General features: G+C 35.2%; 1 protein-coding gene across 1 annotated transcript in view; it reads right to left on the bottom strand.

Annotated features, from left to right (window-relative positions):
- Window positions 1-23,689, bottom strand: part of PLXDC2 (plexin domain containing 2) — a 238,889-nt gene that overhangs the window by 40,781 nt on the left and 174,419 nt on the right. Inside the window, exons 5-9 of the mRNA XM_031614427.2 lie at window positions 22,926-23,048; window positions 19,957-20,075; window positions 11,775-11,874; window positions 2,281-2,376; window positions 1,303-1,384 (exon numbers count right to left, since the gene is read on the bottom strand). Coding sequence (XP_031470287.2) covers window positions 1,303-1,384; window positions 2,281-2,376; window positions 11,775-11,874; window positions 19,957-20,075; window positions 22,926-23,048 — 520 coding nt within the window. The remainder of the gene's footprint in view (window positions 1-1,302; window positions 1,385-2,280; window positions 2,377-11,774; window positions 11,875-19,956; window positions 20,076-22,925; window positions 23,049-23,689) is intronic.

Genomic DNA, 23,689 nt, shown 5'->3' with positions numbered 1-23,689 from the left:
GCAACTCCAGAACTTAGGAAACCCAGTTCTTCAGAAACTATGAAAAACAGATGAAATTAAAAGATCTTAAGGTTTGACAGATGTTCGTAAGAGTCTGAACCTTACTGCCTCTTTAAATCTTACCTACTATAAATAAATTTATCCAAACAGAAATGAGAACACTGCCTGCAAAACAATAGACAGTGCTTCGGCGTTTATTAAAGGAAGGAGAATCAAGCAATGATTGAAAGCAAGAAATTGGCTAAAGCAAGCAATATCTGTTCATGTTTGCTTGGAATAGTTCTCTGCTACTGTCTTTACTCTTGAAGATGATTGACATGTATTTTCATAGAATGATTTAATTTAGGTTTAATTCCGCACAAATTGAGGTTTTGCAGAAAAAAAAAAAAAAAAAAAGACAAAAAAAATCTCTTATTGAGAGAGATGAGGCTTAAGAAAACAAAGAAGTGACCCAAACCTCTTAATTTCATATAAAGTTCATCAGCTATTTTTCAGCTCTTCAGAATGTTATTGTAACACTCACTATTTTGGAATGCCAATAACCTTTTCTCCTTTCATTATGCATCCATTTATATACAGGATTTCTGAGCCTAATCACTAGGGCTAAAAAATACAACGTATCCATTATGCCTCTGCATTTAGTGGGAGAGAACCAGTGCTACATAAATTTATTCTATGAAGGTCAGTGAAGGTCAGTGACTGAAGAACTTTTTGGAAAAGCTTCAGCTGCAGTTTCCATTTTACTGTCTGCACTCCAGCTGCTCCACAGAGTTAAATTTGTTCCTACTACTGAGTAGGCTGTCATGAATGTGGCAGTGAGAGGCTGAAGGACCCAATGTGCTCACAAACTATGAGAAACTGGGAGAGAAAAGAATCTGGTGTGTACAGAACAAGTATGTCTTTATAGTTACAATGCCACCCCAGATCTCTGTGCAGTAAAATTGTTTCTGATAAAGCAATGGGTATAGGGAGAAAATATGAATTTTATTACGATTTCTACTTCTCATGGAGTCCTTCAAAGGAATTTTAAAGCAGGATAAAGAAAATAGGAGCAAGGGCTAAATTTCTAAAACAATTCCTTTGACCCTTCTTAACTATTTTTTTTTCTGGATGAAGTGAAATAGGACAATGTTGTATGGCTAACAAATGCAAGTAAGGTCTGTCAGTAGGTATGTGAATGAATGTTTGTAAACCCCAAATGTAACATCTCTCTGTGCTGACTGAGCAGTTGGAAATCTTTTTGTATATCCTTTTAGCACAGCTGCATACACATGTGAAAAAAGAAAAAATCCTTTTCTTTACCTTTGGAGTTTACTGCACCAGCTGCAGTTGAAGCCAATCTGGGCAGTGACACAGGGACCACAGCTGTTAAACTGGAGACAAGCTGGGAAGCAGGTAAATAAACACAAATTACTACAACAGTCTCACAAATAATTATGAGAAAGTATGAGAGAAGTATACATCTTTTGACTGTACATATGTAGGGAATATACAGGTTCACAGGTGTTCAAAATAACAGACTAAAACCAGCCTACTACAAGGCAGTGCACAGAGGTACATCTTATTTGTAGGATTTCATTTGTATGCATTTGTAAATGTAATCTCACTTCCACAAAAGCTCTTTCAGCTTCAATGCCTGAGTTTTTATCTTTCGATAAATTATTTAATATTTCATTAAACTTTTCTTCCCTGGCTCCAGCGTTTCTTGGTGTTGCTAACATATAGACACACGCAGACAATAAGATCGGCAGGAAAGTGTACAAGAAATACAATCAGATTAGAAAAAAAATGAAAGAGACAGTTTCCAGTTTCTTTTTTTCACAGCAACACAGCTGACAGTTTAAACTCCAATATCACTAAACAACAGAGTTTTACTTTGAACAAAAGAGATGGATAAATTGCAAAATGTGTTTGGGATGTTCCTTTCAGATGCGATGCAAAGTACTTAGTAGTATTTGTGCTTGTTTAGCAAGCACGAAAATTGCTCTTTTTTTCCTCAAGGAAAAGAATTTAAAGGCAATATGAGCATTCTTTTGAAAAATGATTTGGCACAGATTTAATTCACAACCTACTGGGAGCTGTGTACCTATAAACTAACTTAAGATACATGAAGATGCACTGGATAATGCATCATCCAGCTGAGAATAAATCTGAGAGAAGATAAATGAATCTGTCCATACTCCAAATTCACAGATAGAACAAAATATTTAAAATTGTATGTGTGTTGTAACTGAGGCTGTCCCCCAGATGTGGCTCCTTCACATTCTACGGTTTACTTACTTGGAAGAGGTATCATTTCAACAGCTGACAGATTTGTAATCTTTGACATCTGAAGTTCCACCCTGTGGTATTCGTAAATTGTTCTTCTGCGGACATCTACCAGGAAACAAAAATAAATATTTTCATACTCTATTATTTTGCAGTCTATCGACTGTAAAAAACAGTGGATACAATGATTACTCACAGTACCTTAGTTGAACGTGACACCAATTTTCCTCAAGGATAAGTATTTAACTTTACACATTTTGAAGGAATATGTAAAAGCTATTGATAGAAAGTGTTGACAAAATAGGTACCTGTTCCTGGGAAAGGACTGTGAAAATGCTGAATGAGCTCTCAAGCTTCTTATTTGTTCATTTAGGTAGAAACTCTATTGAGCAAACAGTCAGGTATTTTAGGGTGTGTTTCCGATTCTTGTTTTTCTAAGTTGTTTCTCAGCTTCATACTTGAAAGATATGTTTTATATGCTCACTTTGTCAGTTATTGTAAAGACTTGCAAACAAAACTAATTTCATTGCTTAATCAAATTTGCTAGCTACAGGCTAGTTCATATCTAAATGCATTAAACATTAGAATATTACATTATAAAGACAAATCCTCCTAAATATGCAGTGTAATGGATATTCTTGACACAAGCTGACGGCACCCAAGTTTCTCAAAGCAGAAATTCAATACAGTCAATGCACTGTTCTTGCGGGTTGTGAACACATTGAAAATGGTAAGACTGAAGCACGAGATAAGAGTGAAAATATCATGCAATCTCTGTTTTCAAGATCAGTAATTATTTATTTTGAGTATACCAGATTTTAAGAATATGGCTGTAATGCAAACTGCTAGAACATTTGAAAATTTGCAAGTTAAAAGTACCCACCATATGGCCAATCTGACACAATGATTTCCTGATGTCCTGGATTCAAATTCATATCCTCTTTGAAGGATATGCTAAACTTCAAATGAAATCAATGCTAAATACAATCAGTGACCTCTGTGAAACCATGCCAGAGAGGAATAAAGGGTTATACACAAAGGATTACACCTTGCTGCTTGGTATAAAGGCTGTGTTTTTGCAACTTGAAATGCACTCCCCAGCTGGTATAAAATCACATAGCAAAAAACAGCAGTATTCTTCAGTCTCCTGGTAGGAAGGATGTTGCAGGCATTTTTCAGAAAGAAAATATGTTAGGAAAAATTTATTCTCAGAAAGAGTTGTTAGGCACTGGAACAGGCTGCCCATGGAAGTGGTGGAATCACCATCCCTGGTGGTGTTTAAGGGTGGATGAAGTGCTTGTCATTTAGAGGGCAATATTTGTGGTAGATGGACATTTGGACTAGACAATCTTAGAAGTATTTTTCAACCTTAGTGGTTCTATGATTCAAATAAATTTACAAAATAATAAATACTAGTCTTAAGGGAAGAGAAAAAGCGGACAAAGAGGGTGGCAGAAACAGAGCTGCACTAGGGTGGGATAATTCTCTTGCATTGGCCAGGATTGCTGCGTGGGAAGCAGCTTTGTCCTCCTTCACTGTGTAAGCTCTAATGCACTCATAGTCAGCACCTGGTTTTCAGAAAATGATATTTTTTAGCTCCAAATTAACGGCATTGCCAAACACTTCCTCCTGCCATTTATTTGAGGTTGACTTTGCTGTGGCTTAACCCCTTCTGATAGAAGATTTCTCTCTTGGTCTGAAATGTACCTTTAGTTGAGCTAGCAATGCTTTTTACCTACAAATTCAATCTGACTGGATAAGAGACAGAAACTGGAACGTGCCAAACATTTCCCTTACAAATACCTTGTATTTAGCCACATCCTTCAAACCCAAGAGGCAGAAAGGGTTTTTAAGACAAAGCTAATCTTTTGCTGGGGTGAGGAAAAGCTCTCTCCAGCAGTAAGAAGTCTGTGTTCCCAGGATGATAACTCCTATAAGATCACCTTCCAAATCAGAATGATGAGAAAATGCATTTGAAATGAACTCCTGCCAATGCCGAAGGCTCTAATTTGTTTCCACAGAAATCTTTGTACTTCTGTCCAAAAAAAAAAAAAAAAAAACCAACCAAACCAAAACCAAACCAAAACCCAAAAATCCCCATAAATTAAAATGCAATTGATGGCACTTTAGTGAAATCTATTTCATATCATCTGCCTTGGAATGGGCTGCTGTGTTATAATCTTGTTTGCTCCAAATATTCCCCGCACACTCCATGCAGGGCTACCAAGACATAAGGAGTTTTGGACTTCTCAAAAATCCAGGTCACAAACACTTTCATCTCACCCAGTGCATGAAACTGCCAAAACACTGATGTTAAAGTGAATTATGTTTGGTATCAAAACACATATTTCTAATCATGCATTGTCCAACATGACTATTGATCACATTCAACCCTTCTGCACGGCAGACTTAGGTAGGGTCTTGTTTTCCTTCACCCAGAGGGCTGTGCCAACTGCCTACTATCTACTGTGGGAAACCTATGCACAGAGAGGTTTTTAGGTAATCACTTTCTAACCGCTTGCAGGCAGATAGTTAAACACACAAGCATTCAAATTCCTGTGCATGGCTAGGCTGTAAAAATGAAGGTGTAGATTCCTTTGGAAGTCTGACTGAAAACCTGCTGTGCAGAGCACCTTTTTCTATTTAGCATTCTGAATCTGCATCTTAACTAAACAGGATAGAGAAGCTAAACTCAACAGGATAAACTGAAATGTGAGTATTGTCCTCTGTCACTCTCCCTCAACCACTCCACAAAGACCCCTTCTCCAGCTTAAGACACATGCCTGTCACTCAGGTGGAAGTTATTCTTTGTGTTATGCAGTCTCTTTAACTATTTTACAGACAAATATAAATGCAGAACCACAAAGAACTAATGAGCCCAAGTACCTCAGCATGTGCCCTAACTTGGCAAGAGCAAGAGAAATCATTTATTTTAGCAACAGAGAAAAAATAAGCATAATGTGTGAGTATTTTTCTCAAACGATGCAATGCAGTATCAGCTCTAACAGGGAACAGAGGAAAGGAGAAGGACTTTTGCACACATACATATTTTTTAAGTATCATTCCTGGTTCTGAATTTCAGAAAACATGCAGATATTCTTCTCCTATCCATGCAAATTATTCTTCTGTAGGTCTGGTTATCTCAAACACATTTTATAACTGTATAATATGAAAAGCTTATACTTTTTTTCAGTAACAGGGTCTATTTTGTACATTTGGCTTAACTTACATAAACCAAATTGCTTATTGGTTTATTTCTGTGGAATATATTTGTGTTATCTTTGACTATGAATCCAAAGACACATTTGCAGAAGAAAAGAAACACAGGAAAACACCAGCTACTTGAGGTAAGTGGCCTAAAGAGATAGCATGCGGGGGTCAGAAGGCCATTGAAAGAACTCTTTCAGGGGATTAAGTGATAGATCAGTCAATTATAGATGTGCAAGATACTGGAGTGAGAAAGCATTTCTATCTGCTTTTATCACAATCTTTTAAAACTAAATTACATGTAAATATTCCATGGAACAGAACTTCCAGTTAACTAAATGTACCAAATAGAGAGCGGAGATGGAGAGCCAGAGAGCAGCAATGTCTCTGTAACATACCAGAAGGGTCAGTAGCTAGTAATATACTATTCTAAATATGTGTCCAAATGCATAATCTCTCTAGTACTTTTCCATTGCACAATAACTTTCCTCATACAGCATTCCTGAACTAAAACCTGCAACCCAGTGAAACGTGAATATATTGGAGGAGACAGTCTGAGTGTTTTAATTATATGTTCACAAAAAGAAAAAAACTTTGACAGTGAAAGGTTTCTAGGGAATCAAGATCTGCCATAAACCTACCAAAAACTGCTATACATGACCATATGTATTTGTACAGCTGTACTTTCATTTTTAAGTCCAGCTGACATAGAAAACACAAATGATGAGAAAGCACATTTGATTATGTAGAAGTCAATTTGAAGTAAAGAATTTATGAAACATATCCACTTTATACTGCTAGCAATTTCTGAAAAATGTAAAGGATACAAAAGAGTGGTGCACAGCTACTGCACTATACACCATTGTATGGTACCTAGGCTGCTCCAAAAGTAATGCCTCCTATTTATTTCCATGGAAACTACAACAGATACAAAGAGCACAACAGCATTATATAATAGACCAATTCTGAGCTACAAAACAGTATTTTTCAACATAGTCACCACCACTAGCTACGTATTTTCATTGGCCATGAACAAGAGCCTGGATACCATGCTTGTCAAAATCTGCACCAGCGGAGGTGACCCACCGTTGCTTTCACTACTGCCGAAATGCAACATCCACCGCCCTTCTGTGCTTACATTCACTGTTTGGTCTCCATAAATATTCATCAAACATTGATTTGTTTGTTTGTTTGTTGGAAGAATTCAATTCTACACCTTTGCTTTATCCACACTTCTTTGTCAGATGCCATTCTGTCAGAGCACCTCTCTGTTGCCATCTGTCACACAGCAACAAAATGTAACAGAATACTGGTGGGAAGGTTCAACCTCTACTGCCATATCACCAACACCCATCTCTGACATCATGAGCTAACACAATAAAATAGAAAGTATTACTTTCAGAGCAGCCACTGTACTTCAGCACTACTGAGTGGAAAAAAATCGTGGAGTTATATATTTTGTCAGCCTGGTATGTATGATGACTACCACAACAAAATAGAAGGGAAACAGAATGTCAAAACAATTTCTCTTAAACAGTTTCATATTGTTAAGACTATCACCATTAACTAATTCATACTGAAGACACTGAGATAAAACGTCTGCAATCAAGCCATCACAATTGCTTTTGTTATGGACGTATACACCCGAATCTAGACCAAAAGTCAGACTCCCTAAGTACACTCATTTTATGTTTCTTCTCAATATTACTGAAAATCCGTCAAACCTGGAAGTTGTATCTCAAGGACATATAATCTGAGAATTAAAAAAAAAAAATCAGTGAAGCAGGCTCTGCTTTATGAACAACATATAAAAACTCTGCTACAGCAATGGTCTGTGACTATCACCCATCATTTACTTTTTAGGCCTTCACACCCTTTCAAATTTACCTCAATTCATGATGCTTCTCTCAATTCCCGTAAGTCACCACTGCACCCAATTGTCTAATTTTAAGGTTGGTTGATGGTCATCTAAGGCCTTGGCAAAAATATTTTTAACTTTAATCACTTCATACCAGATCAGGAAGTACTGTTATTTCATCAAAGATTGGCAGTTCACCCATCTTTTCCCCTCACTGTTCCTGAGTTGGACACACAGAGCCTAGGTACCCAACCATGTGGCAGACAAACATGCAGGTCTGGAAGATTTGGTACTCTGCACTATTATTTACACTAGGGGAAAGTAAGAATAAATACTGTTCACCCTACATGGAGGTAAATGACATCGCCACCAGCAAGGCAGCAGGAAGTCAGGCTTTGAGACCTATATGACTACTCTGCACCTTTATATGATGAATATCACCAACATAAACTGCTGATCTTCTTTTACCATTCAGGAAAATAATGCTAAAGTTTTTTCATGGGTCTTGCTTCTTTAAGCTGTAAAAGAGTCTGCAGAAAATAGTTACAATATATAGAGTTGCCACTTGAAAATATGCATCAGTTGAATTGCACTGAAACTGGAATGTTACTAGTTAGTAGCTCAGCTACAATTTCATTTGTATGCTCATAGGTATTGAGCAATTTTCATGCATTAAAAGTTGGATTTCCTAAAAGAGTTGTACATAAAATGGTTGAAGCCAATATTATGAAGTCTATTTCATCATGGAGTGAAATCAAGACTTTATTTATAATCACAAGACTAATAACTCACTGTGTACAACCCTGAAACTCTTTTTCATAGAATCAGAGTGTTGTAAGAGACTTCTAGACATCATCTGGTTCAACCCCTACTCAAGCAGAGACACTTAGACCAGGTTGCCTAGCACCGTATCCACATGGGTATTCAAGATCTCCAAGGAGGGAGATCCCACAATGTCTCTGAGCAACCTATGCCAGTGCTCCAACACTCTTACAGGAATGAAATACTTCCTGATGTTTAAATGGAACCTCGCGTGTTTCAGTTTGTGTCCATTGTCTCTTGTCCTGTCACTGGGCATCACTGAAAAGCTCGTCTCTGTTTTCTTTGCAACTTCCCTTCAAGTAATTATACATATTGATAAGATCCCTCCTGAGCCTTCTCTGAGCTCAAACATGAAATAACTTACCATGTCTCAAAAGAAAGCTTCCTTGCTGGAGACATTCAACTGACTGAACAATGGAAAAGGGGAAACACAGCAGATAATGTTTATTATCTCACTTCTCTGGAAAGACGCAGAGACAAAACTGCTTGCAGACACTATCCTGAAACTACAAATGCAATTTCCTTTGAAGTGTATGGGATTTTGCTATTATGTCTGTGACAGATGTCTGGACAGTTATACTGGTATGAAGCTATTCCAAAGCCTTTGGGAACATATTTATTGACGGCTATCCAATTTGACTTATCATCCTTTGTTCTCCATCCATTCCCCTTACCATCCTAAGGCATTCTCAAGTTTTAAAATAAGTTCAAGATCAATTTCTGGAACAAAATACTGGTTTTGTTTCACAATCTGCCAAAACAAAACTTATTTCCTATGAGCCTGAGCTTTAATCTTACTTCCTCCCAACAGTAATCTTGAACACCCAAAATAAACCCCTTTTCTATTCCTTATCCAAATCACTAAATCTCTCCTTCCCAGCACTCTCAGATCTCTTTTCCTGTGGCTACTAATTATCAAGAAGGGAAGAAATACTCTCACTCCACCCCTTTCCTTCTTTGTTTTCAACAATGACCACAACAGATGAACATTCATAATTTCATAAAACTTAGTAGCTCAGACTGAGAATGAGTTCTTGTCTGTATTACTCTTTTTAGGAGATATTTGTAGAGCTTTATCCACATTAAAATTTGAAATGCCTTTATAATATTCCACCCTTTGACGGTTAACTTTCTAAGTCTAAGGTAGACCAGGTTTATTTTGATGTCAGTTTTGAGCAATAAGAACATCTAGTGGCCAAATGAATGTAGGTATCCTAGACTTGGGCTAACTTGACACTGGGAAGAAAAAGTACTACTCTCTCATGTCTGGAAATTGAGAAATACCTTTTAGGTAGCTTTCAGTTGTCCAAAGTTACGTGACTTTTGTCTTATACTATTAAGTCTGAGTAATAGTTTCATTTTCTGGTAGGCATTCGAGTAGTCAGAGTAACAGCAATATTCTCCAATAAAATATTATATGGGTAATGAATTGAGAGTATACTACTGTTCAAATAGGTTTGTGTTGCATTTGATGTTTGCTTTCTTTTCGAATGTAAGATGTATATATAAATAACTGATATAATTCAAACATAAAGCAGGTTTTGCTTTTTTTTTCTAACTATTCATGAACATAAAGGGAAATTGAATTCTGCTTGATGGAATAGTCTTTTTTAAAGTTTTGAGAAAGAACAAATAGCCATACTATCTTTTTTTTCTTCTGGGAGAAGCAAACTGTAATTTATTTACTTCCATTGCCTGAATGAGCTAAGAAATGAAGAAAAAAAATTGTTCATAATGCTTTTCAGTAATTGACTAGAGCCATGGCTGATTTAACACCTCTGAAATGGTAAAACATAAGTATTTAAAGAACAACTGACACTGGCTCTCCATGGCCAACACTATTTAGTAGTTTTTCAAGGATGTTATTATGGTGCCAATACGCAGTAATAAAAACTTGTCTCACTGAAAGAACAATTTGGCCACAGGAAAATCTATGGCAAACTGATGATTCCCCTGATTAATACTAGCTCTAATGTAAACTGCAAACTAGCAAAAGTAATCACAGATTACCACCATTCACAGAAGCAGTTGCTGAGGAACAAAGTAGTGAATGGCATGTAGCAATGTGGATATAGTGCTAATAAAACAGTTGCTGAGTAGTGTGTTTAAGACTCCATGACTCCATATACACATTCTATTTTTCTTATCTATCACTCCTTAATGTAATTTAGTAAGACAATATACTATACAGATTTCGTGGTAATTGACTCACTTCACTTAGCAAATAGAGTCATATGGCAAAAAGGTTGATAGACATACTAAAAGAAGACCAGCAAATAACTATGTTTTCATCAAATGCTTCTCTTTGTATTACCAGTAAAACAAGATGCATGTCTGATATAGTTCTACAGAAATATTCAAATCAGAATAAAGATTCACATACACCAGATATTCTACATTAAAAATATGTAAATGTTAAAAAAGTTCTTTGAGTAGCTTGTGAAAGCTGAAGACTTGCATATTCAGATCATTCAGTTACAAATCCTGCTTAAACTGCTAATATGAGTTGCCTAGAATCATTTACTCCTAAGTACTCAAAAGTAATCTATGCAGCCGTCCATAGGCACATCACATCTATCGTGTATCAGAACTAAAGTTCTCCTAAGTTCTGATCTCTTAAGTGAAACCTGGACATCCCAACCACTCTTACGCTATGCTGTTCACGACAAGCTAAAACTCTCCATTTTCTCGTAGTAGGATAACCTCATTAAAATTATTCTTCCTCATACCTAAGACTGTTTAAATGAGTTGAGAGAGGCAACTGTATTTTCAACTTCAGTATCAGCCCTATTTGCATGTTGTCTTAAAGATGAGCTGGATCAGGTCAGTCTTTAACAGCTTCATCTGCATCACACCTCACACACACAGAATACTCTTTAGAGCAAACCTGTACTCAGGTCAAGGAGGCTGGCTCAACTGCAGTTCCATCCATTTGCACCCTGCTATTAGAAAATCATCAAAAATTGAATCTACCAAATTTGTTTCAAAACTGTAAATAAAACAGCACACTGAAAGCAAGCATGCTCTCCAATGGCTACACAATCTCAAAGGAGTCTGAGCACACTACATTAAAACAAAGCATTAAGGAAATCATACTTGATTTCCTACTCCTAGTTTCCAGTCAACTCATATACAGTACAGCTAATGTCAGGTAAAATTAAATGTCATCTGCATTTCTGTTGTCAAAATTGAGCCCAAGATGGCATTTATGTATACATGAATTTGAAGTTCAGAGGTATCAAGAATTTCCAGCCTGAATACTGTTTTTATTTTTCATTTTGATCAAGATGATTTTTCTGAACAGGCTGTTTCTTCAGTTCTATGAATAAGGAGAGATAATTTAGACGGAGTATCTTATGGAATCCCAAATTCTGTGAGTAAACAGTTTAAGTTTACATTATTTGGCTGGTTGTTTAGTTTTATTTACTTACTTTATCTGCATAAACGAAACAATGACAGAGAAAGGCACATTGGGAATTACCATGCAAATAAAATTACACTTGAATTAACAAGCTGAAATTAGGAAAGTAATTTGTTGTGTTGCTAATCATCCTTAATGTAATCAGCTTATATTTGTTTCTCGACCTCCAAATCATTAGTATGAATACATACTACATACTGGGAATTTGCTGGATCCTGTGCACGACCACAAATGCATCTGATAGTCCAACTTTCACTGGGTGGTTGGTTGAGCTTATCTGTGACACAGCAACAGGAATCTGGAAGACAAAAAAAGGATGATACGCATGAACAACTGAATTAAAAAAAAAAATTGAGCCTAAAATTAACAGTATTTTCAGAATGAACACTTCGCCACTGTAACTTGATATAAGTATGTAATACAATAGGCCATATTCTGTATGTAATATAATACACCCTATTATGAGTAAGAATGTATTAAAGATTGAAAATACAGTTTTCAATTTTATTTTGTCCCACTTCATTTAGAATTTTATATAACAATATTCTCATCAAAACTTAGAGGTGGGATATTGTTAATAATGACAGAGAAAAGAGCAGGAATTTTCAGTTTTATGATGTGTGAAATAATAATTTATTTCCCCCAGTTGAAGATCAATTGGTATGAGATGCTAGTATCAGACATGGAAGAGGCATTACCTCTTGTCTGCTATTAACACTTGAATAAAAAGTTCAGTTTGGGATGAACAGATAAAAATTTATGCCTCAGGTAACTTGCACTGAAAAAAGTTTTACAATCTATTTGAAAATATTTTTAGTCTGATGACTATACTTTGGAGTAGCAGGAAAATTGTTCTAGAAAATTTGGAAAATGTCAGATATTCACTTGCAAGTATCTATAGAAAGGAATAAAAGGACTTAGAGAGCTATCTACTAATCCAGCTTTATAGAACAGAGATATTGATGCCAAGTAAAATAGTTTTATGAAAGTAGGTGTTATGAAATTTTATTTCATTTTTTGGAGAAGACTGCAGCTTTGGCGGATCATTGCATATTTGAATTGTATACTAGCATTCTGTAAGGTTTTTACTTAGTGACAAGTAAAATGTATATAATATTAATATGGTTAATCAGACTAATCACAAACTGATCTATCACCAAAGGATCAGCTTAGACTGGTAATGTGTTTTTATAGTATGGTACGCTGTCTGGGCATCAGACCTAGTATGCAAGATTTTCTTAAAGTCTGGAGGAAACATACGTTTACTACCTAACAGTTCCTCAGACGATACCCACAGAGTAAAAATAGTGAAATATTTGGATCAATTAGCAAATTAAAACTTGTGAAAATTAGAAAGTTACAGCTTATATAACAAAGTGTGAAGTAGAAGTCTGGGGACTGTTTTCTGGAAATCAACTGTTCTGAAAGAACTTTTGGGATGGTAGTGAATGAGCGACTCCAGCTTTCAGAGGAATAATCAGAGCAAGAAACTTAATTGATGTGATATCTGATTACATAAACAGAGAAATACAGTCTAAGAGTGGGGTTGTTGCTTTATATTTATGCACATTAGATAACTACTGAAGTTTTACATAGAATTTAGGAGGGTCTATTTCTTAAAAAGATTCTGAAAACTAAAGGAAGATCAAAAGAATCATAAAAATCATTTGAAAGCTTCTGTAGTTCTCAATTGCCATTAACACTGTTAAAGAGATTGATTTGTTTTCTCCAAAGAAAATGGAACACTGACTTGATTACCATGAACGAGTACTGCCATGGGGAGAAATAACTCTAGAGCTAAAGAGTTTTTTCCTTCAGTACAGAAAGGTACAACCAGAAGCTGAAAGCTGCACATAGTTTCAAAGTAGAATAAGATTTCTACGATTGATTGTTGTTAACCATTGGGATAAACTACCAAAAGAAATTATCATGCTCTACCCACTGCTGCTTTCAAATCACAGCTGGATATTTTATTTTTCAAAGCTACCCAATAGTTAACCAGGAATTACTAGACTGGAGACAGAAGAACCTGGATCAGATGTAACAGACTGAGATGCAAGGTGCTAACTCAGCTAATCTATTACTATACTCTGGTTTATCTATGTGAAATTAACAAAACTATACTGTTGGCCACTGTTTTTCACTTATCAGATAAAATTTAAAGAAAAAACCTGTTTAATAATCCAGTGAATGAGGATTCAGTATTGTCTTTTTGCCAACTAATGGTATGTTTTCTTGTATTTGAGTTGAACTGTAGCTTGCTTTTCCTTTTCCTTGTTCCCAAAATATCCTTTAGCTTTGATTTCACTAGAATCAGGCTAGGAAAAGTTAAGTTTGAGAATATTAACATAAAAAGTAAATTTTAGTAAATTAAATACTGTCATAAATTTCAAATTATTTTACTTTCTCTACAATCTGTGAATTTGTACTGCTTTGGCTGCATTTATCTGGAGCTTCTTGTATGCCTGATCTACAAGAAATAGTTTTGTAATACTGCTATTGTTACATCATTTTAAACCTGGTTTGTATCAACTATTAGATAAACTTGTATCAGCTTAGCTCTGATGCAGATATTGGAGAATATGATATATGAGGGTTGAAAAGACATACTTTCAAAGTCCTCAAAATAAAAGACTTACAGAGTTCACAACAAGTCTACAAATTTTCCTTAGTATGAACACAAACAAAATAAGGGAAAATTATTCACAATTTCAGAATACTTTAGAGAAATATATATATTAACAATGAGGAAACTGTCTTGAAAGATTTTGAAAACACTGAAAATCAAGTCAGAAAATGCATTGGTGTGAAGAATGCAATGACTATTTCTCTTTCAAGTTAGGAAGGAAATGAAGCAAATGAAGAAAGGAATCAGTTTTAGAGATTCAAAATAAAGCTGGAATTGGTGTTCAGGTAGGTGTGTGATCTGCAAAGTGTGTTGGAAAGATGACAATAACTTTAAAATGCTGTTGAAATTTTGAATATGTGCTTTAGAAGCAGAAAAAAATATGTAAGATAAGGAAGTCTCACAAGTTAAGTGAGTGTAACCAGCTCTTCAAACTGAGATATAACTTATGTCAAGCAAGTAGTCATATGGAGCAAAAATGTAAAGTAGAAGGTAATCCATAACCTAAGAAAAACTATTGAAAAAATGCAGTGTAATTAAATCTGCATTTTCAAATGCATATTTTATTCTTATAGTATGGGGAAATAACTGATTTTACAGAACCAAATATTTAAGTCTATCAGTGATGAGTGTACTGAGCTTACAGGTGAAGTCTTTTCGATGAGGTGAAAGGATAAAGTGGACATTTACCATATTATGTCTGTTTAGAGAATACACCCTTTTGACAGGAAGCTTGTGGTGACATGTTTTTTTATTGAAAACTACATCCATACACAGTTAGTAAGCAAATAGCTACTGTTCTGAATCTCTCCTTTGAATGACAAGACATGTCATGACAGGTTGACAAGTTGAACAGTTGAGCAAGGAGTTTTATAACATTGTATACAGATGACGGATTTTAACTAGAATCATTCCAAAATATATCTTGGTTCTACCATCAACAATATGAACTCTTGTACTGTGTAAATCACAGGTATATGAGTGAGCTTCCCAAATGCATGTTAGCTTTGGGGACACTGACATCTCTATTACTGATTAAGTAATTCAACAATAGGGAGAATACTTAGAATTTACGCTGAATTCCATTCTTCCTTAGGAACAGTAATCTAGACAGTATTTTCCATCTGAGAACTCCCCAATTTTTTCTTTTCAACTTTCTCTGAGGGCTAGTCAGAATCTTACTCTTCAAAAAAAAAAAAAAAAAAAAAAAAAAAAAAAAAAAGAATAAAATAATGGCCTCTGACCTTATTCTGAAGGAGATGGTAAGCAGGGTGCAATTACTGCCCCACATCAAACCCGAGGCAAAGATAAGAGCCAGAGTAAGCTGCAAAATAATAATTAGGAATACAATAGTACTTATATAGGATTTCCATTGCCAGTTTCCTCAACAAATATTAATTAAAGACCAAATTGCATGAAACTTATTTTGGGGTTTTAAGTTGAATAAACTGAACACCTCATAAAACCAAAGATCCTACTTCCATATTAATATTTTTGATAATAGTAATAACAGAGACAAAAAAGTGCAAAAGATGTATAATACAGGCAGAATATTTGTTCAGATTGTTCAATTTTTAAATTTTCTATTAACAATCTGGAGGCTTGGAGTGCCTGGAACCTCAAAATGAAATATATTCTATCACACATGGCAGAAAAATCAATTTTATACAAGTGCCAGTAAATAATCACACACATTCACTTCTACCTACTTGTACAGTAGAAAGGAACACTAAGTCTCAGAATCATTTTCTTACTTCACATTTTGGGCAAACTGAACAGGCATTTCAACTTTTAAAAAGGTTTCCAGATAAACAGGGACTCATTACTATTTAAATGAACAAAGAAAGCCTTTGAGAGAGTGAAATTCAGAAAAATATCCTAAATCATTAACAAAGCCATTGGTACCTTTGCCTAATTTGTCCTGCATAAATCATGGAGGAAAACAAAACAAAGCATGTGGAACATTATGCACTAGCAGGAAAAGATTATAATGAATAGTCACATTGTTCAAGAAGAAAAAAGAGCTCCTAAAAAAAAAAAAACTGAACTTCTGAGAAATATAGAATATAAAAAAGTATTTTTTAATTATACAAAAGTATTCATTTGCAAGAAATGTTCTTTCTTTCTTTTTTTCCTATTGGATAGATTGTTCAGTATCTTCAGTATTTTCCATATTAAACACTTGCCAGAACACCGACTAATGGTGTAAACAAAGTGTTACTTAAGATGAAGATATGTGCATGTTAAACAAACTAAATTGGGAAATAAATAAATATTTGACTTGCTTTTGGACCTTGCCATATTTTCTTTCCAAAAAAGAACAGAAAGAACTGTACCCAGTACATAAAAACTGCTTGAATAATCCCCTATAATTCAGTGCTGATATTCATTCTAATATTATGCTGGTATTAATTCAGACCTTATGCCAATATTATCTGACATTCTGATATTAATGCTAAACTGAATCCAATATTCATGTACAGGAAGAATACCAGATAAACAGATTAGCAAACACAATAGTTAAGATTTTTAGTAGGGCTAAATTCACCTTTGCAGAGCATTTAAGAATTAGACAAAATACCAAACTAAATCTTGTCCATTTCAACTAGTTTTCTCATTTTCAAAACTTGACTGCATAGCTACTTCACTTACTCATTCGTTTTTCTGAAAGATATTCAGATGTCTCCAGATTTCACAATTTTTGTGGCTCAGCTCCTTTTCTACATTTTTATTTCTTTTAGAATCTATTAGGGATCTCAGATAAGAACTATGTGTTTCAGACTGTTTTCTGCTAAGCAAACTACAGAACACAGAAGATTGGACAGATCTCCCTGACTCTCAGCAGACACTAGCCAAGACCTTGCTTTGGTTATCAGCAGCAGTTTTATGAGATAGCAAGTGTGATTTGGAAGCAGGAAGGAAATGAAGAGGGAGTCTCAAATAGTTTGAATAAATCATAAAATAAAAGGTAAAATCTAGTTTGTATTTGTATTTTCATTAAATATATAATCAAAATTATTCTATAAGTAGATTCTTCAGGATAAACTCCCACTGCCATTCACAGAGTCCCTGAGGGATGCTTTATCATATTACTGGCAACCTGTGTGATACATGTCTTGCATTGATGTTTCAGCTTGAAAGCCCCCTATGACAATGCAGTGAAGACCTCACAGGTTTGCCATAGATCACTGTCATTTTTGATGAAATGTGATGTTAACATGAAGTGGCGCCAAAAGGATGGTAGAAATCTTCCCTTCCTACTTTCACTCATGCTAGTGAGCACTCACATCAGTAATTTTACTGGAGTTAATGGGGACCGTGACAATATGACTCACCAGCGAGAGAAATTATTACAGAATGGAAGATTTCAGAAAGCACTGGATTCAGAAACCAAATCAATTCCTATCCAGGTGCATAAACTCTGGAATTAAGATTTAATTTACAAGTGTCTCAATTTTTGTCTTTGGACAAATTGTGTTTGATCAGTAATTGGAAATATTATTTCATTTTCCCAAATGAGGTAATTTTAATGAAGTAAGACACGTGGCGAATGTAGTCTTCTAAAGATCTTATCCTCCAAATTAACTACCCAAGTCCCAGTGAAATATATATATATATATATATATAATTGTAATGATCTGAGATTTCACAAAAACTATCAAATTGTTTGCAGACAATAAGTATGTAACTACTGTCCTAAAAAAGTCTCTGTCCTTGAATGTGTGCAAGTAGTTCTAAAGAAATTTCATTCAGGACAAGAATAATTTGTGACAGTCTGTACTGTGCAGGGAATTTGAGAGGTTCCATAGCTGAGCAGTGGAAAAAAGCCATAGATTACCATATTTGCAAATTCCAATTCTTTGTGTCTCAGGATTACTGAAACAGATTATGATAACAACCTATGCCTGTAAAGCAGACAAGGTCTGGAGGAAGCACTCAGTAGAAACAATGAGAGCAAGAAATCCATCCAGTGCTACCATAGAACTTTCTAGGTTTATCCATACATCATATAGCAGAGTTGCTAATGAAGAGACCCATTTCCTCCCATCCTCCTAAATGATGAAAATATTCTATGCCTGGCATTCAGCATCACTGCATACATTTGTGCAAAAGGAACACAAGATACCATCATTTTAGAGCAGCAGCTTCTATCACCAATATTAGATTCATTTTGCAGAGTCCTAGACATTGACAGAAAGGGCTGAGGATCTGATAGCCAGGAACAGCAGTTTTCTCATAACACCACCACTTGGATGTCAGAATTCATGAATAGTTCTTAGCAAATTTATCTTAAAATTACAAATTGAAGTAGTGTAGCTCCCCACTTCTCTGGGCCTTGAAGGCAGGACATTTTCTGTAGTCTTCAGAAGTTTTTCTTCCTTTAAAAAGGTTTCAACAACAGGAGATAAAGATGCTTTGGTGCACAGTCATTTGATGAAGCTCAGGCTCCTCTCTGGTAACCAGAGCAAAGCTTTTCTGAAGCTGGAGTCAACATGTTAATAAAGTGCATTGCTGAGTACTATGGCACATAATGTTCAGAAACAAACCGAGAGTCAGAGACATCAGTACATCTTCTATAAGAAAGGAAAACCAGGTATATGGGCATATCAGAAGTTTCTTTCATCTACAAAAATAATTCAGTTAGAATATTCTGCAGCAATCCTGTTAGCAAGGTGCAAAGATATTTATCATAAGATATTAATGCTACTAGTAGAATAACCCAGACTGCCACTAGCTTTCTAATGAAGGGGAGAGTAGCACTGTTTCAGGTACATGGCCTTGACACAAGCATGACAACTGAGCCTGACAGCACACAATTGGTCTGCAGCAGAGAGAGAAGAGAAACCAGATTTCCCCGAATCCGTAAAATAAGTCATATCACTGGTAACTTTTTTTTTTTTTTTTTTTTAATGTGGAGGATAAAAATACATTTACGTATTCAAGGAAAAGTTACAATTTCTTACACTCTCCATACCAAACTGAGATTAAAATATTAAAATAATCAAAATAATTAAAATGAAAGAAAGCACTCCTTGTCTTTGCAGACTTACGCTTATCCACTTTTTGATGCTCAATTGCAGGAAACTGCCTTGGAGGTATAGCCTTAGAACTAGTTATTAAGAAAGATTCATCAAAAGTTTTGAAATATACAACTGAAGTTCTAAAAGACTTGGAAAATGCACAAGATCCCAATTGAAACAGCAACATACTGAAGCTAAGAAGATTACCCAAATGGCTTCTATCTAAACAGTGTTATCACCAAAGAAATAGAAAGCCTCACAGAAAACACAAAATAGTTATTTAATATTTGAAATATTTAGACCTTGAAGTACTTGAGCTGCCAAGAAATTGAAAACGTAAAAGAAAGGAAGCCTTTCAATACTAATCTTTGATGCTAGAGTATTTAAGTTAGTTGAACAAAGTGAGAATATTGCCCTACATTTCAAAGCTGCAAAAAAATCTACAAATCAATCAAGACTTTGCTAACAACCAACACTTACAACCATACAAAATGGGCCAGCTGAAATCTAGGAGTAGCACATTTGAGCCACGTTGATGTTTTTCAAATCCATCACTTGAACATCACTTTTGCAATAAAATGTAATTTTCTGCGTAATAGGTGACTTAAAAGCAACATGTGGAAATGGTCTTATGCAGTTGAACTTAAAAACATCCATCAAAAATGGGGGGGAAATTCCTGACAAGTAAAAAGAGATTTTTCTACTCAAATGAAAGTTTTCTGACCCAACTTACTTCTTTGTAGCCGAAAATGATACGCCCATCATTGAGAAGGGTGGCCTGAAAAGTGAAACTGCCCAGGTTGTAATTATCCTGCAGATGAACATGGTCCCACTGGACAACTAGTGCTGTGCCTGTGAACCCCAGAGGGGGGGTAGAGAGGCAGAGGGAAGAAAAAATGTGAGAAAAATATTAACTCACTGTAAGAAAAGTACTTAACTGTAGTTACTTGAAACAAAAAGCAGTGATTTTTCTATTTAGCAACTTTCAGCCCAGCATCTGAATAGCCAAAGATATTACAAACACACGTTGCAGATGAAATCTTCTTAAGGGTAGACATCACAGTGCCACAAATAACTACCTCACCTACTCACACGAAAGTCTGTTAAATCAAGAGTGGCCAAATAACTTGTCTGGAGATGCATAAGGAGCCAAGAATCTCTGAAACAAAATCCAACATTCACAGGTGTACCTCCATGGATTTTCTTCCACTATCTACATATGGTATGTGTTTACATATATACACCATGAAGACTTCGAAAAGCAAAGTGCTAATAGCACTACCTGTTTTGTGAAAATTATTACTTGAAGAACTCATATTCTTCCATTAACTATACATTAATATAAATAGTGTTAATTTTTTTCTGCACAGTGCAAGCCCTTGCTGAGGCTCTGCAAGTTGAAAAATATTAGGAACTGGCAATAAATAAATGTAGCTTGAATTAAAACCACAGTTCATAGCTGGAGTAAATATTAAGTCTGGTGTGCAGAGATTTACTTGTAAGCGACTTGTTAATATTCACAGGAGTTCTCTTGCTGAATATCCACTTATTGGAATAAAAATGTACCCCAAGTGACTTGCATACCCTCTGAGCATGTTGTACAGATGTTGAGGGTCACAAATACTTTCAGGCAGCTTGGCTGAAAGACACTTACTTATCACCAGAGCTGTGTTTACTGAAAATGTTTTTTTTTTTTTTTTTTTTTGTCTCCAGGACTATATGCCATATCTAACATACTATTCTTTTGGTGCTAATGGGAGTTATGTGCTTTGATTCACAACACTTTAATTTTGTTTCTTGCAGAGTGTTCAGGGTAGCTCAGTTTGCTTCTAGCTCAATGCATTTTTAATATATCCTTGAAATATTATTTGTTACAGGCCTTCAGAGCTGTAACTTGCATTAATATATCTGGTCAGAGGATGTCACTGAACTATGAGCATGCAAATTTTTGGTGCATATTGCAGTAAGTAGATTGCATCATTGGCCCATGTGTCTTTCATAAATACAGCACATGCTCATTATTTGAGCATTTGTCTCTGCATTTTTCCTATTGTGATCAAATTTATTAACTGTTAATTATTAATGCTTATTGGACTATACTAAATTTCATTTTAAAGGAATGTAGAGGGACTGTTAAAATTATTGGAGCAAAAATAGACACTTTTATTGCCAGTCCAGAAGTGCACCTCAGAATACCAAACTAAAGCAGGGGTCAGCTTCCTCCAAAACACTGTCTCCTTATTCCCAAGGACACTTGTGTAGGTTCATGTGAATGTAGGCAATTACTTCCACAATGGAGACTTGGACAGATCACCCCACTCTGTGCTTGTCCAATACAGATGCAGTTCTAAACCAGCACACTTGCCCAGAGGGATAAGACAGAGATGAATAAGTAATAAGGAGCTGAAGAGACAACTCACACTTTTTAAAAAATGTGGGGTAAGATGGCAAATTCTTTGTCCCAAAGTACCTGTGGTCCAAAAGATCATCATACCTTATGCATGAGGAGGAATGTAAAATTTCAAAAATATATTCAATGCTGTGATAGAAGCCAATAAATCTGGTATGGAATACAATGATAATCAATAGTATCTTTCCCAGAATATTCTAATTCTCTCAGGAAAGATGACAAATCTCAGGCCATGGTCCCAGATGATGTAAAAAATGAAAACAGTTATTTTTTTTCTTAGGCAATTCAAGGAGCAGGATGTTCTCATGCAACTCTGTTGAATTCTTAACAACTAAGGACGAGAATGTAAGAAGAATTTATGACTTGGTTAAAATAGTGATAGGATATATATTGATCCCGGACCTGAAGAATAGAAATGCACATGCCTGATTGAAAATAGGATGTATTATTGGACATGTTCTTAATCTTTGTTTTAATTCACTGTGCATAACCATGCAAAGGATGGTACAGACTTATCAAGGAACATTTAAAAAAAAAACAGATTTTTTTTATATTATCCCTAAGTTTTAAATTAAGAATAAAGAAAAAGTGATGTTGTATTCAACCACTAAAGTCCTGAGGTAAGGCAGCAGAATGTCATTTAATCACATAGGTTATGTTTTCAAAATATTGATTATAACCGAGTTCATGAAAAAAATGTCCACACATTTAAGGCATTTGAAATATTTTACAGAGTTTTGATTTTGCAAACGTTGCAGTTTGCCTTTTAACCTTTCAATTTTTTCTACAAGGGACTGCTGAGAACTCATGGTATAGACGAGCACATTGGATTCCAATCCTGGAAGTCCATGAACACTCAGTCTTTGACAGGTTTATTAACCTTATACCTGCCCTGCTTCTGTATAGACTTGTTATTGCACTCTATGAATACTTTTTATTTCCATTCTGGCCAAGGGGCTGGACAGTATTTTCTGTATAATTTTTCAAGGAACAGGAACTTGTACTTATATAGAAGACAGATATTTCCTTTTAAAATTGGTAAAACACACTGCTTGTTCATGTACTTTGATACACAACAGCAATCTTCCCAATTAGGAAAAAGAATTAATGACTCGCTAACCATTTTCTAGATAAAAAAGTTTTTTGGATGTCTAGCCACATGGTTTAAATAGCCTGTGAGTTTAAAAAAATAGATATTGAAAAAATCTTCAGTTTTTCCTTCAAAAATATTTAGGAAAATATGAAGAATCAAGGGACACAGACGCATTTATTTATGAAGGACTACTACATACCATTATCAAAGTATCTGACTGTTGAATTTCTTGATACACTGGGATCAAAATTTGCCATTAAGGGTGCAATATATTGTGTAGCTGTTAGCATTCGATGCACAACTTCTCCAGTATATATGAAACCTACAATAAAGAAAAAAATATTGTGACTATTTCAATAACTTCTAAAAAGATTTAATAGAATAGCAGGTTTAACCAGGCATTGCCAGAGCAGTAAAGGGTCTTCTGAGAGAAATTTATCCCACCACCAATTTTGTAGTGAATTAAATAAGATCTAAAACTGCAGGAAGTATCTGGTTGTCAGAAGAACAAGATCCAAGAAAAACAATTGTACCACTAGTTCAAGAAGACATTTTCCGTACAAAAAGAGAACACAAAAACAGAGCAAACACGAGGAAGACAAATTCCAGTTATGGACAAAAGGCAGATATGTGGCATTATCAAAATGAGTCATTTACCATTATGCATATTCCATAGTTTTTTCCACACCTTCCAGCAATCTGCCTTTTTGCTATTTATTTATCTACATATTTATTTTTGCGAATTACCTCTTCAGAAGTTGGGATAATCTTTTCTCCTATTTGTAAAGAAAGAAAGTAAGAGACATATTCAGACGACCAGAAGTGACAATCTTTAAAAAAATCAAATGAGGAGTGGAACAGGTAGGCTTTTTTCATGATTGTAAGCCAAGATGTAATTCTGGAACATTCTCTGCAGTGTCAGATGTCACCAGTTTTTCCTGTTCATTCCCAAATCCACAATAG

The sequence above is a fragment of the Phasianus colchicus genome, chromosome 6, assembly GCF_987193195.1.
Source record: "Phasianus colchicus chromosome 6, bPhaCol1.hap1.1, whole genome shotgun sequence".
In the NCBI taxonomy this organism is placed as follows: domain Eukaryota; kingdom Metazoa; phylum Chordata; class Aves; order Galliformes; family Phasianidae; genus Phasianus; species Phasianus colchicus.
The sequence above is the reverse complement of the archived record's forward strand: the minus strand, read 5'-3'. Positions and strand labels throughout refer to the sequence as shown.